The following is a 15,120-nucleotide window of genomic DNA, read 5'->3' as shown; positions in this document are numbered from 1 at the left end:
GTGATTACAGAGACATGGCTTGGGGATGAAGATGGGGATGAATATAATATAGAGGGGTATAAACTTATTAGAAAGAACAGATCTAGTAAGAGAGGTGGGGGTGTTGCTGTTTATGTAAGAGAAAATCTTAGTGTGCAAGAGATTCCAGACCAAAACATGCCTAGTGAGGATATTTGGATTAAGCTTACTGGGGAGGAAAATGAGGGTCTTAACATTGAAGTGTGTTACTGACTGCCGGCTTCAGCTAGTAGTGTAAATACAATGCACTTAAAAAATATAAAACAAGCTTGCCAGAGAGGCAAGACTATTATCATGGGAGACATCAATTACCCGAATATTAACTGGAATTTGGTGACCAGACAGGGTAAAAGCGAGGAAGAATTTTTGGATGTTATAAATGACCTTTTTTTGTATGTCAGTCAGCCTACAAGAGGGCAATCAATTTTAGATCTGGTAATATGTAATGATTCAGACAGAATTTGCAGGATCGAGGTAATGGAACCACTTGGGACAAGTGACCATTCCACAATATTTTTTTAATTAAGAGGGGTTCCTCCAAGTCCAGGATTTTTGGCGGCCAACTTTAGGGCCAAATTTAATGTAGACTGGGAGCAAGTTCTTGATTGCAGGACTGTGAATGAAAACAAAAACGCTTCTTGCGATACTGCAGTAGGAAAAGGAAAATTAAAGAGGAGGTCAAGTGCATTAAGAATAACAAAGGAGAACTTCCGTATAACAATAAAGATATTGCTGAGGCCTTAAATTGCCCTGGAGGAAGTGCAGGTGGGAGGGAGGTTATTAGTAGGCCGGAAGGAAATATTGGATAAATTACATAAACTAATGACAAATAAGGCAGCAGGCCCAGATGGTATATTCCCAAGGGTACACAAAGAGTTAAGTGAGATCATTTTTAAACCACAGGCAAGTATTTTTAGACAGTCCAAACTGAAGAAATACTGGATGACTGGAAACAAGGTAATATAATACTAATATATAAGAAAGGGGACCGTACCGATCTAGGAAACTACAGGCCTATCAGTCTAACTTGTATCACATGTAAAATACTAGAATCTATAATGAAGGACAAACGAATTTCTTGAAAAGAATAATATTCTAAGGGATAGCCAGCATGGTTTTCGAAAGGGTAGGTCATGCCTGACAAACCTTTTGTCATTCTTTGAGAAAGCTGTTTTGATGATAGCAGGGTATATGATATTATATACACAGATTTCCAGAAAGCATTTGTTAAGGTACCACATGACAAATTCATTATCAAAATGGGGACGGTACGAATTGTAGAAGCCATTTCTAAGTGGGTTCAGAATTGGCTATTGGGAAAGGACAGTAGTAGTAGGAGGGACCTTATCTGAGCAGGATATTGTGGGAAGTGGAGTCCCAAAGGGATCGGTGCCAGGGCCACTGCTCTTCCTCATTTACATAAATGACCTAGACATGGGTATTGAAAGTAATTTAGTTAAATGTGCAGATGATACAAAACTAGGAGGTTTAGCTAACAGTATAGACTCTATTAAAGTAATCCACAAAGACTTAAACAGAATACAGAAGTGGGCGGAAACCTGGCAAATTAAATTCAATATAACTAAATGTAAACTTCTACATGTGGGAAATAAAAATATAAGGCAGGATTACATCATGTGGGTACAAAATTGGATATTGCTCAAGTGGAAAAGACTTAGGGGTCATTGTTGATCAAAGCCTTTCGGGTTCTAGTCAATGTGCGGTAGCAGTAAAGGAGGAGTATTGATTAGAAGTCCAAGGAAGTTATGCTCACCTTATACAATACTCTTGTTATACTACACTTGGAGTAGTGTGTGCAGTTCTGGTGACCGCACAATAAGAAGAACATGGAGGCACGAGAGAAAGTTCAGAGAAGGGCTACAAGATTGATTGTATAAAAAATTGGTTGAGTTCGGTTAGCAGAATGAGAGGACACAAATGGAAATGGCCATTTCGTACCGATATTAGGAAGTATTTTCTCACACTGCGAGTGGCCAATGTGTGTAATAGCTTGCCAGGGCTTGCAGTGGAGGCAGAAACACTCTGGGTTTTCAAGACCAGGCTTACTACAGTGTTAGATTCTATTTAGCTTTTAGGCAAATTAGGCAGTAGGTACACTTAGGGGTAGGAAAAGGCAAGCATTGCTGGGCTGAATGGCCTGTCTGCCATTATGTTATGTTAATAAACGATTCTACATTGCCAGAGCCATATGGAGCCAAAATGGCAGACCGGCAGTGACGTCACTCTAACAGAACTTCACAGCTCTGCCGCCTCCTGACATCCAGGAATGTGAATAGCAGGCACTGTTATACCTGTCATTTTAGCTTGTGTGTAATTCAAAGGCACACGTTGCTGTCTTGATAGCCCCAGGTCTAGTTTGGTTGTAGCCTCATTTATAAAACTCTGCGGAGAAGAGTTTATAACACCTTGCGTATGCCTGCCAGTGAGCAAATTCCTTTGAGAAATCCCAAATCAACTTGGAATTGTCCATACGTGTACAAGCCCAACACACCACCTAGTTCACTCCCACAATTACCATGAATGGTTAAAGAAATGCCCTTAATTAATATTGATAAGCATAGAAATTTACTTGATAATCCCTATGTAGGCTATGTCTGTGAATGGCAATGTCAGAGCTCAAAGCTATGAAGAGAAATTTAGAAAGATAAATAAGAAAGATAATTTGGACATTGATGGAATTGATTCAGAAAATTTGCACATTTGTCCTCGTTTAACCAAACTGAGTTGTAAATGTTTCCAAAAAACTCCTAGCCAATAACCGATTCTTTTTTCTGAAGCTGAAATGGTAAGCTCTGTTTAAAATAAATGCACATTCACCTCCAGCCATATTATTGTGGTTTAAGCAATACGGCAATAGACTGTTTAGGTTCTAAACTAGCAACCAATCTGTGGCCATTTCAGGGGGTTAACCCTCGGCGGTGTCACCGGCAACACCAACCAGATCAAATCAACTTTCCTTTCAATTTGGAGGATTCACTTTGTGAGATTTGACCATAGAGATGCAACAAACATAATGTCAGAAACCTTAGAATCCTGACTTTGCAATACACCTATACACATAATATTAATAGTTTTAAAACATTTTAAATTAGATGAATAAGACCACTGTGATTTCTTAATCTTTGCTCATTAATATGTGTGTTTTCCCTTGCACAAAGTCAAGCCCATGTCATTCAAATTGAAACGAGTTGATAATTATTCTCTGGCAGGGGAGGGGTGATGCCATGCACAACAGTAAAGCACAATACAATGACATACAGAAATATAGGCTATTTACTTCTTTTGAGGTAAACATTTTTCATCACAGAACACATTTCATTATGGAAAATGGCATGGATGACTGGACATCATTAGTAAGTGCATTTCTTCCATGTCTACTGCAACTGCTCCAGATTTGTTTCAATATTCAGCAATATATGCATCTCAAAATAATACAGTTGTGTTCAAGAAAATAGCAGGATAACATCAGTAACCTGGTGAACCACTGTTATTAGTAGTAGTGATATTTCTGTATGGCAAATAATTTACTTGTAGATTGTAGTAGTGTAATAGAAAAACAACAGACCCAACTGTCATGACATGCACACTGCTTGTTCTGAGTAATTGACTCGTTCATTGAAAGAGGTGTGTTCAAAATAATAGCAGTGTAGAATTTAATTAGAATTCATTAATTATGTGAAAAAAACAGGTGTCATTAATTGTCCTTTATTAAGGAAGACGGGAAGCAAATGTTTCACACATTGTTATAAAATATATTTCCTTCTGAAGTAAAATGGGCCATTCCAAACATTGTTCGGAGGAACAACGTCATTTGATTAAAAACTTATAAAGAAGGGAAAACGTATAAAGAAGTGCAGCAAATTATAGGATACTTAGCTGAAATGATCTCAAATTCTTTAAAATGGCACCGAAAACCTGAAACAAGTGGAGGAAAATTAGCAACTTCTGTTAAAACAGATCGAAGAATAGTCAGAATGGCAAAAATTCACCATTCATCAGCTCCAGAAAGATCAAAGATGATCTACAATTACCTGTAAATGCTGTTACAGTCAGAAGACATTTGATCGAAGCTAAGCTATCACCAAGAAGCCCCCATGAAGCACCATTGTTGAAAAAAAGGCATGTGCAGAATCGGTTAAAATTTGCCAAGTAACACATCGATTGGCCCAAAGAGAAATGGCTGTTAAGTGATTGAACATTTGTTTTAATAGTGCTGGAATTTGTCAGTAGATTAGTCTTGATTTGTTATTCTTTGTAAGCGATTTTAGCCAATTGAAATAGGTGTGCTCAGAGTGACACTTGCGTCGCCCCATCCCAGTCTGCTCTCTCCCTCGCAGAAGACACCCCCTGCGACGCGGGCCTCCACGGCGTCGGAACCCCTCCAACCTCAGCAACCCCTTGCTGACCCCCTGTGAGGACTTTGCGGTCACAGGGGGACTATGGAACTGCCAGTCTGCACTCGGAAGGCTGACTTCATCCCCGCATATGCCTCCCTCCAGTCCCTACAATTCCTTGCCCTAACTGAGACCTGGATCACACCTGACAACTCCTGCTGCCCTCTCATCCTCCTTCTCCTTCTCTCACACTCCCTGGCCATCCGACCATGGCGGTGGTACTGGATTGTTAATTTCCCCCTCATGGAAATTCTCTGTTCTCCCCCTCTCTGACCTGTCCATATCCACTTTTGAATACCATTCTGTTGCAATATCCTACCCTACTAAACTCTTTATTGCAGCTATCTATCATCCGCCAGGGCCTCTGGGAAGTTTCCTTGATGAACTAGACACCCTTCTCAGCTCCTTCCCTGAGGATGGCACCCCACTGATTCTCCTTGGAGACTTCAACATCCATCTTGAAGCCTCCCAGGCTGCTGCCTTCCTTCCACTACTCCAATCCTTCAACCTCTCCCTACAACACTCTCCTCCAACCCACAAGGCGGGCCACAATGTCCTAGACCTTGTCTTCGTGAGGAACTGCTCATGCTCCAATTTCACGGTCACCCCTCTGCATACATCGGATCACCACTTCATCTCATTCTTCCTCCCTCTTCCTCCCCATCCTCCCCCCCTCCTCCCACCTGCACTTCCTCAGCCCGCCGTAACCTCCACTCCTTCTCCACTTCTTCCTTTGCCACCACTGTCACTGCCTCACTCCCCCCTCTTTCGAATCCTTCTCCAAACTCCCCACTGACTCTGCATCTGCCACCCTCCTTTCATCTCTCTCGTCCGCCTTTGACTCTCTCTGTCCCCTTGTCTCAAAGCCACTTCACACATCCCCTCCCAGTCCTTGGATATCTGACACCCTCCGTACCTCCAGGGCCTGCCTCCACGCAGCGGAGAGGAAGTGGGGAAAATCCAGAGACCCATCACATCCTCCTCACAACCTCCTGGCGGCATTCTCATCCGCTGTCACTGCTGCCAAGGTAAAATACTATCAAACACAAATTCAGAACTCCACTTCTAACCCCCAGAAACTGTTCTCTATTTTTTCCTCTCTCCTCTCTCCTTTTCATATTCATGTCTGGTGTTCTGTTTATTTTCATTAGTCTTTGCACTTGTCTTCCCCTGTGATGTCTGAGTCTGAATGTTTACTAGCCCAGTCACTCCCCTGTCTGCGTGCCCCACTATTCGGGTGTTTACGGTAGTTCCGGGGTTCAACCTTCCTTCCAATCTTTCATTCCTTACTTCCTGCTTTCTCTTCATTTCATGTTTGTACATAGTACTAATATACTAATCCCAACTAACATAGAAGTTGTACAGTACTAATTATACTAACACACTTATATGTTTGTCAAACTAACAAACTAACATTCACTAGTTTTGGGTATTTGTAATTTAAATCGCTTAACTAACTTACTAATGCATCTCCAGTTTCAATTCTGTTCTGTAACTCCGCCTCCCAATTCTATCACTGATTACTTGTTTAGTTTCAGCGCAGTATTCGCACCTGTCTCTTCGTATCTCTGCATCTCCTGATTCTCTGCAATTGTCTACTCCCTAGTCCGGAGCCGTTTGTATTACGTGTGTCTTTGTGAATCCAGTCCGCATTTTCGTTTCCCCCTCGTTATTGTGCTATTACCCTTTCATGTGTCTCACCTGATGTTAGACCGCCCTCACTCCCATGCCCCCCCCTAGTTTGTCTCATTCCCCTGTGTATTTATACCTGTCCTTTTCAGTTGCACGCTGCTAGTTCATCTTGTCCTGTTTTCTGAGTCCCAAGCCCTTTATTCCTTCCCCCCCTTCTAGCCTCCTTGTTTCCTTGCCCTTGCCCTTGCCCTTGCCCTTGTTCCTGAGTCCTTGCCCTTGTATATTTGGATATCTGGTTTTCACCCCTGCCTGCTTCCCTGGACTCTTCTTTGCTTGTTGTGGATATCTGTGCCTCTGCCTTGTTGGACTGACCCCCTGGGTTTTGACCTTGGCCTGTTTTTTGACTCTGCTCTGTCTGCCCCTGCTGTTGCAATTAAATCTGCTATTTTTTCTTGACCCCTGTCTGCTTTTGGTTCCTCTGTTCCCCCCAGGCGTAAAAAGAGCGAGCCGCTTCTAGTCAACCTTCTTCTTTCTTTTCTAAAAACAACCTGCTAGACCCCCATCGGTCTGGCTTCAGATCTGGCCACTCGACAGAGACCACAGTCCTCTCCGTCAGTGAATCACTCCATGCGGCACGAGCAGCCTCCCTCTCCTCTGTCCTCATTCTTATAGATCTCTCTGCTGCCTTTGACACTGTGGATCACTTCATCCTCCTGTCCTCGCTGTCAGCAATGGGGATCTGTGGCACAGCCCTGAACTGGATTGAGTCCTATCTCTCTGGTCGCTCCTTCCAGATTGCCTGGGCTGGTACGGTATCAACACCTCGGTCCCTTGCCACAGCAGTTCCCCAGGGCTCAGTCCTAGGCCCGCTTCTTTTCTCTCTTTACACTCATTCCCTTGGCCCTGTTATCATTACACATGGTCTATCCTACCACTGCTATGTGTACGATACCCAACTCTTCATCTCATTCCCACCATCTGATACACAAGTTTCAGCCCGTATCTCTGCTTGCCTGAGTGACATCCAGAGCTGGATGAACAACCACCATCTAAAGCTCAACCCAGGTAAGACTGAAATGATATTCATCCCTGCTATTACCTCTCCCCATTTGGATCTCTCCATTTCCCTCGGGGATACCACACTGACACCATCACCCTGTGGTGATGGACAGCAACTCCCTCTTGGCTGGCCTCCCAGCGTCCGCCATCAGACCCCTCCAACTTATCCAGAATGCAGCAGCAACACTCAAATGTCACCCCCCTGCTTACTTCCCTCCACCTGTCATGGCTCGCATCAAAACATTGGTGCTAGCCTTCCAAGCAGTTAAGGTGTCTGCCCCAGCTTACCTCCAAAAAATCACCAGACCCTACACCCACGCCAGACCGCTGCTATGCAAGGCACCAACCAGCTCCTCAGGAGTTGGTGCCTTGCTCAGGGACACTTTGACACACCCAGAGTAGGATTGAACCGGCAACCCTCCCAACTGTCAGACGATTGCGCTTACCACCTGAGCCAATGTCGCCCCGTAGAAAACCACCAGTGGGAAAAAATGGAAGGTTTTGAGCATTCAATTCACTTGCTGAAGGGGAGGGTAAGAAAGCTCCTAATACAAATATCAACTCAAGGGGACTGCAGTGAAGGCCAAGAAAGGCATTTCAAAATGATTGGTGATGTCAATGGATCATAGACCTGAAGCAGTCATTGCATTTACGGGATAGCCTATCAAATATTCAATTTTATTGCTTTGATTTTCTTTTTAGTTCATCCACTTACTTTTTCACAGCTTAAATGGAGGACACAACATAAAGAAGTGTTTTTATTTAAAGATTAAACATATCATGTAAATACCATGAAATAAATTTTGATTCTCTGTACTTTTGTCTTTTGTTCATATTCTTATCTCAAATGCAAATGCCTTTAGTACGGGACACTATTTCATCTATTCTGAAATCATAGTATATGGTAATCAGGTTGTGTATGGCAAAAGAGTAATAAGTAATGTGCATTGTGTGTTCAATAATGTGCATTTTAGGCATTTATACAGAGGCACTTACACCTACCAAACATATCAACTGAACAGAACAGCACACTGAGCAACATAAAATGAAACATCTGTACAATTAATCAGTGAGACCATACCAGCTGTCCTGGTTGTAGTTATATAATGTTAGCTAGTTCGGCATGTGCTCTTTGAGGTAGCGGATAACATTAGCAAACTTGTTAAAAACATTTTTGAACTTAGTTCTGGGTAGCAAATTCAGTCACTACTGCAAATCAACCAAATTAATGTCAGTGTAACATTTAGTGACAGCTGTAGTGTTGGTTATTCAAGTAGACTATGCCAATAAAACAAAACATACCGCAAAACAAACGTCTCTCCACTATTCTCCACATTTAACGTTACCTAGCTAGCCAGTTGGGTATCTTCTCTTTAAGGTAAAATAGGCTATAGCTAACATCTTAAAAATGTTTGCCATTTTAGCTAGCTGGCTGGTTATGTCTTGTGTTTTTCCAACGAGCTGATGGGTTGTTTCACCGTTAAAAATGTGGCAGCAGTACTGCATAGTGACATGTAAAGACAGTTCCAGCCCCCGCTGTTGGAGAGGACTTGTAATGGAGCATGAATTCCTGGCTGATCCCTGTTTAAACATTTCCCAGCACTATGCAATAGGCCCAGGAACCCTAGTGCTTGAATTAGGTTCAAGCAATAGTTGTGGCACACAGTGGAAAGAGAGCTAATGACTGTTAAAAGTTTGAGGGGTGGCATGAAAAGTATTTTAAGTATTTTGAAAATACAAATATACAGATACAGATTACATAGATATTTTTTCCTGCACCATAAAATACAAATCAAAAAATGCTATTTCGTATTTCAAACATGTATTTCAAATACATGTCTCAAATACTGCCCATCCCTGCCTGTAAGAACAGTAATGTCAGTGAGAACAATTGTTAATAAAATAAAAACAGTTTTGCATTAAATAGGTGAGAGACGCATGAGTCAGTGGAAGCAGATAATGCTGCAAGCACTGTTGCTGTGCGTGTCTGTCTGTACATGTCAGAGGCACAAATGTTGTCAACTGTTGTCATCTATTCTTATACAGTAACCAAACATGTCCAGATTGTCTGACGGGATTGGGTTGGTGGTGGGGCTTTCCTTTTTTCCCCCCTTACAGCTAACAAGTCAGTCTTTGCATTTGTTGATAGCATTACCTGGAAATGTCAAAGTTACAGCAGCTCATAGAACTCTGAAAGGAAAGTTTTTGTTGTTAAAGGATTGTCTCAGATTAGTATCTCTGATTATCGTCTGAAATGGCCATTACTTGATAAATAGCCCAGTCAGTAGAACTGTTCTATACAGGCAATATCACGCTTGAGGTTTTGCTGTTGTACTTTTGCACACTTTATTGTGTTGTAGATTTAATTTTAAATGGATAAAATTGCAATTTTTGCCCATCAATCTACACAACAACAAAAAAAAACAAAAGCATAATGATCATGTGAAAACATGTTTTTAGACATTTTATCAAATTTCTATAAAATCAAAAACTTGATTTTACATACAAATTTACATAATACATATATCCAAATTGTGGTCAGGGGTCATCCTGTTTGCGAATGATCCTCTGAATGTGTCTAGAACTTGATTGGAGCCTACCTAATGGCAAATTGAATTGGACATAATTTAGAAAGGCACACACCTGTGCATATAAGGTCCCAGAATTTGCATTGTATGTCAGGACAGAAGCCAAGCCAAGGAACTCTGTAGACCTCTGCGATAAAATTTGGATCAGGCATAGATCAGGGCAAGGGTATAAAACCTTTTCTAAAGCTTTGAGTGTTCCCACGAGCACAATTGCCTCAATAATTGTGAAATTAAAGATGATTGGAAGCACCAGGATTCTTCCTAGAGTTTGCCGTCTGGCAAACTCAGTAACCCAGCAAGTCACCTCCTTGGCCTTAGAACCTTAGAATCCTTAGAACCTGCCAGAAGGACAATTATCACAGCAGCACTCCATCAATCAGGCCTTTAAGGTAGAGTGGCTAGATGAAAGCCTCTCTGGAGTAAAAGGCATTTGACAGCCCCAGGACTCTGAGAGCATGAGTAAATTTAAGTAAACAAGTAGACATCTATCAACTATTCTCCGAGTTAGCACGTTTTTAGAATTGGAAACTATTATTAATTTGCTTTGCTGGACCCTTGCTGTGACTGACAATTATTTATGTAGTCTGTGGATTTCCAAAATGCAGAGAAGGTGAGATCTCCCAATGTTTGTCTTGCCTTTCACATGCTACAAAATAAGGAACTGTTGTCGCTAACCCAATGGCATCTTTAAAAATGTTATATAGATGGAAGTTTTAACACATTGAAATGGTATATCCTGCTACCATAGTGCACTGTGAAAAAAATAATGAATGCAAAAAAAAAAAACCCTGGTAAGGGTTGAAGTGAATAGTACAGTTAAGTTTGTAGTTTCCTCCCACAGTACAGACTGTGGGAGGAAACCGGAGTACCCGGAGGAAACCCACGCAGACACGGGGAGAACATGCAAACTCCGCACAGAGAGGCCCCAGCCGACAGGGATTCGAACCCAGGACCTCCTTGCTGTGAGGCGGTAGTGCTACCCACTGCACCATCCGTGCCGCCCAGGTCCAATCATCCATCCATCCATCCATTATCTGAACCCGCTTATCCTGATCAGGGTCGCAGGGGGGCTGGAGCCTATCCCAGCATACATTGGGCGAAAGGCAGGAATACACCCTGGACAGGTCGCCAGTCCATCACAGGGCACACGCACCATTCACTCACACACTCATGCCTACGGGCAATTTAGACTCTCCAATCGGCCTAACGTGCATGTCTTTGGACTGTGGGAGGAAACCGGAGTACCCGGAGGAAACCCACGCAGACACGGGGAGAACATGCAAACTCCGCACAGAGAGGCCCCAGCCGACAGGGATTCGAACCCAGGACCTCCTTGCTGTGAGGCGGTAGTGCTACCCACTGCACCATCCGTGCCGCCCAGGTCCAATCATACATAGCCTAAATATATTTTTAGGTTAATCATGTTTTGAGCTAGGCAGGATGGCCTGGTTTTACATTTACAATTGTAAATTGTGACTTGTCAATTGGCCTTTGAGTAGGCTGATCATCCACACATTGCATGGGAAAGCCAGAAAATGTGCAATATGCCATAGACTGGGCTGATTAGGCAGATGGTGAAGGGGAAAATTGTGGACTTGTTACCTAGAACTCTGAATGTAATAAACCTGCTTTATGACAATGTCTTTTCTAAACACTACAATATACAGTATATTTGTATACAAATAAAATTAAGTTTACTGATGTAGTGCTGCATCAATTTTGCACAAACTGTTACAAACTGTACTTTTTTTTTGTACTATATTTATATCTAGGGATCAGTTTGAGTAGTAGAAACTGTACATTTACTAGGGGTGTTCTGAGTACTCGGATGAGATGAGTACCCATTATGTTTAATGACATTTAGGTCATTATCTGTGGTGATTGGAGAATTGGTGTATTTTATTTCTATATTTTCATTGGCTGCAGTAGCTGTCCATCAGTAAAGAATACTGTTGTGATATAGGCCAGTATTATTAAACAGCTGACTTTACCGCTTGAAATTAGACAGCGCCATGGTGCTGATCCGAATGAGGGCAAGGGTCCCATACAACGTTGCACAAAAAAGTATCATCCTGAATACATTGCACAGGGAACTAACAAGTGCTCAGAAAAACTTAATTTCACAATTGGCTACCCAGTTTGTCCCTTCAACTCATTTAAGCATGCAAGGAATCTGATTTCTGATTTAGAATATAATTTGTCTATTAATGCAAGCAGCACTGGCAAGCCATTTGCCATGTCTGTAGCTCACAGAAAAAAACACATTTCTTTTATTGGATTAAAGTTGTCCATCTCCACTGCAGTTCTCCATCATTTATATCCTGTAGAGGCCGATCTCTGTAAATTTAAATGGCAGGAAAAAAATGGTTGCAGACCACCCGGCAGAAATCACTGTCAACACAGCTGCCCAGACATTTCTTGAAATTAATCAATAGGTTCTTTTAAATAATTATTATGCCAAAAGTCTTCCCTGAGCTGGCATTTGGAGGAGAGGAGATAAAACCAGCCTGGGGATATTATGGAATGTAATGTCAATGTAATTATATCAGACAACAAGCAAGTATTCATTCATGGAAGTCTATTGGACCTGTTGCTTTACTGTAAGTTCTACATTGACATGTTTTTCGTGTGCTGACATTCTGCAATAGCCAAAGTCATAGTAGCCCACTGTATGTTAAGGTCATAATGCGTTTCAAACAACTCTGGCTCATGCTGCCATTTCACTAGCTCCCGATAATACATTAGCCTACATTTTTCTTAGAATTTAACCTAATAATATTCGATAAGAGAGAATGAAGACAAGTTCAACCGAGTCCAATTGATAAAATTGGCGAAAGTGGCAAGGGCTTGTGATGATGAAAAGGCAGTTGATGTAAGTTTAGTTTGTGATATAAAAAACTAAAAGAATTGGGTGCATGAGCTTAAAGGCGATTTGCACATTCAAAATGGAACACGATTTGATCACAGGACCTCGGGTACGTTTAATAAAGAAAATGTCTGAACATACGATTATTATCTGTATGTATTGTATGTAGCATTTTTTCTTCATTTTTATGAAGGGTGCCAGTAATTCTGGAACTGACTGTATTACGTCATAAGAAAAATGAATGTTTTACTCTTGTGCCCAAAAAAAGTCAATTCTGAGGCTATTCTGTAAATAGATGGCTTGCTCTCTTGCTCAGCTGTGCCAGTTCTCGCCTATATGCCTTTCACCCTGTGACTTCCATATGGATTGGCTTTCTTCTTATGTTCTTTGCATTTTGGGGACTTTTGGCCTGACTTTCCTTTTATTTTCTGCAATTTAAAACTTCTTAATTTTGAATAGCAAGGCCCCTGGATTGACTACAGAAATTACAGACAATTCTTTCTAAAGGTGAAAGTCATACAAAGCATTGGGACTGATCAAACAGCTACTGGATGAAACCCCGCCCACTTTTGGGTTAATTCACAGCCACTGACGAGTACCGATACAGATAACATAGTTGGTTGAACGGATACAGATACAGATAATTGCATTAATTATGTGGGTTTTTTTTAATTGAATGTTATTTTAATTAAATTAATATTAAGAAATGCTGTTTCACTAACATTTTATTAATTTTATTGAACAATTAAACTAAAATGTATTATTTCAAATAAAGCAGAATAAATCTATTTTTACAGCGGTCACTTTTTCCACTCGCTTGCCTTGCTTGGGAAAATGAAATCACTTAAACTAGTAATCAAATATGTATGATCTAATAAGGCTGTTTCCAGCAGGCAAATAATAAAACGGGATAAGACCACTGTCTCCTTCCTGTCAACGCCCAAGGCAGAGAAATGCAACATTTGGACTCCAGATCAGGCCACTGTCTCTCCCTTGTCACTGCTTTGGTTCCTCCCTTGTCTCAGTGAGGTAAATAATTGATCTCCTACTGAATGCAGCAGTGGCAGGGAGGTGTCTTTCTCCTCCCCCCTCTTTTTGTCGCTGTGTGTGTGTATGCGTATATATATATATATATATATATATATATATATATATATATATACGCATATATATATATATATATATAGGGTGGTTATTAGATAACTAATAGGGGTTTAATTTCTCTAAGGGAGAGGCAGTGGTATTATAGTGAACACCCATAAAATTGACTCTACCGAGACAGCGGGACAATAGCCCCAAATGACCCTGCCGCAGCAAAAAAAAAAAAAAAAGACCTGATCCTGATTCCTATGACACTGTTAAAAAGGAACTCCAAAAACAATGATGCTGTCACAAAAGGATTTGCTTCTGTCCTGCTGTTAAACTGTTGCCACAAAGGGAGCTACCCAAATCCAGCTACTGCTCCCAAAAACAGAGCCACCCTATCCCTGCTGCCTAAAATGGACCAGCTAATTAAGGCCCCTCTGAAAATAAAATTAGTTTTCTGGATGAGAGCTCCCCTGCATTGTAGCCTCCCCACCCCATTTCATCTTTCTTTATTCTCTCTTCTCCCTCCTTGTACTGCAATCCCTTTCCCCAGTCCCCTGACTCACCTTCCTGGCCTGCAGAGAGGGTGGGGCCCCCCCATGTCCACCGTTTTGGTCGGTGATCCAGCTGCAGGCTGCGCTCCATGGACCTTTTCATCAAGGCCTCTAGCCGCTCCTGCTCGTTCCGTTCCAGCACCGGGAAGAAGAGACATTCTCTCACTGAGCCGTCGCTACGGCGACGCGGGCCAGAAGCTGGCTGCTCCATGGCCACCACCCTCTCCTGTGCCTCGCTCAATCTCTCCCTCAGGGAAAAGGGGGAGTATTTGCCTTTCTGTCTCTCACCGTTTCTCCTTTTCCCTTCAAAGAAAGGAGCGATAATGACTGTCTCTTTCTCTTTCCGTCTCTCCCTCTCTCTATCCTTCCAGTGCAGATGTCTTCCTCAAAGTGCAGACGGAGAGTACAGCAGCGAGCCCTCCCCCTCCCACCCCCACACACATACACACTCACGCAAATGCACACACAGCCAGGAAAGCTAAGGCACAGGTTGCTCCACTGTTGTGTGACTGAGCCAAGCGGCAACAACAAGCCTCCCAAAGTGAAGCCCTATTCCCAAGTGGCTGAAGACTGAACTGCAGTGCCTGGTTGCAAAAATAACTTGAAACCCCACCCACCCCATTGTAAGCCAATGGTGAGAGCCCAATGTTCTTTGTGGAAATATAAAGCAATACATTTTTTACATTTTTAAATAACTGCAGCAATATTACTGTTTGGTTTAATTTCAGTGCATGCAATCTGCCACATGAGTGCTTCTATAGTAGGACTAGCTCTATTTGAATAGATTTCACATTTTTTATTATTATTATTATTGGCATTTGGCAGACGCTTTTATCCAGAGCGACGTACAGTTGATTAGACTAAGCAGGAGACAATCCTCCCCTAGAGCAATGCAGGGTTAA

At 41.9% G+C, this 15,120-nt stretch overlaps 1 protein-coding gene across 2 annotated transcripts in view; it reads right to left on the bottom strand.

The window, feature by feature from the left end:
* The window catches only part of LOC133127229 (MAP7 domain-containing protein 2-like), an 87,422-nt gene extending 72,710 nt beyond the window's left edge, over positions 1-14,712 (bottom strand). Inside the window, exon 1 of one of the 2 annotated variants that reach the window (XM_061239951.1) lies at positions 14,231-14,712. In XM_061239951.1, coding sequence (XP_061095935.1) covers positions 14,231-14,429 — 199 coding nt within the window. In that variant the 5' untranslated portion in view covers positions 14,430-14,712. The remainder of the gene's footprint in view (positions 1-14,230) is intronic. The other variant, XM_061239952.1, reaches the window with a different exon arrangement.
* Positions 14,713-15,120: the final 408 nt, after the last annotated feature.

The sequence above is a fragment of the Conger conger genome, chromosome 4 (genome assembly GCF_963514075.1).
Source record: "Conger conger chromosome 4, fConCon1.1, whole genome shotgun sequence".
Lineage (NCBI taxonomy): Eukaryota > Metazoa > Chordata > Actinopteri > Anguilliformes > Congridae > Conger > Conger conger.
This window is presented reverse-complemented; position numbering and strand designations above follow the sequence as displayed.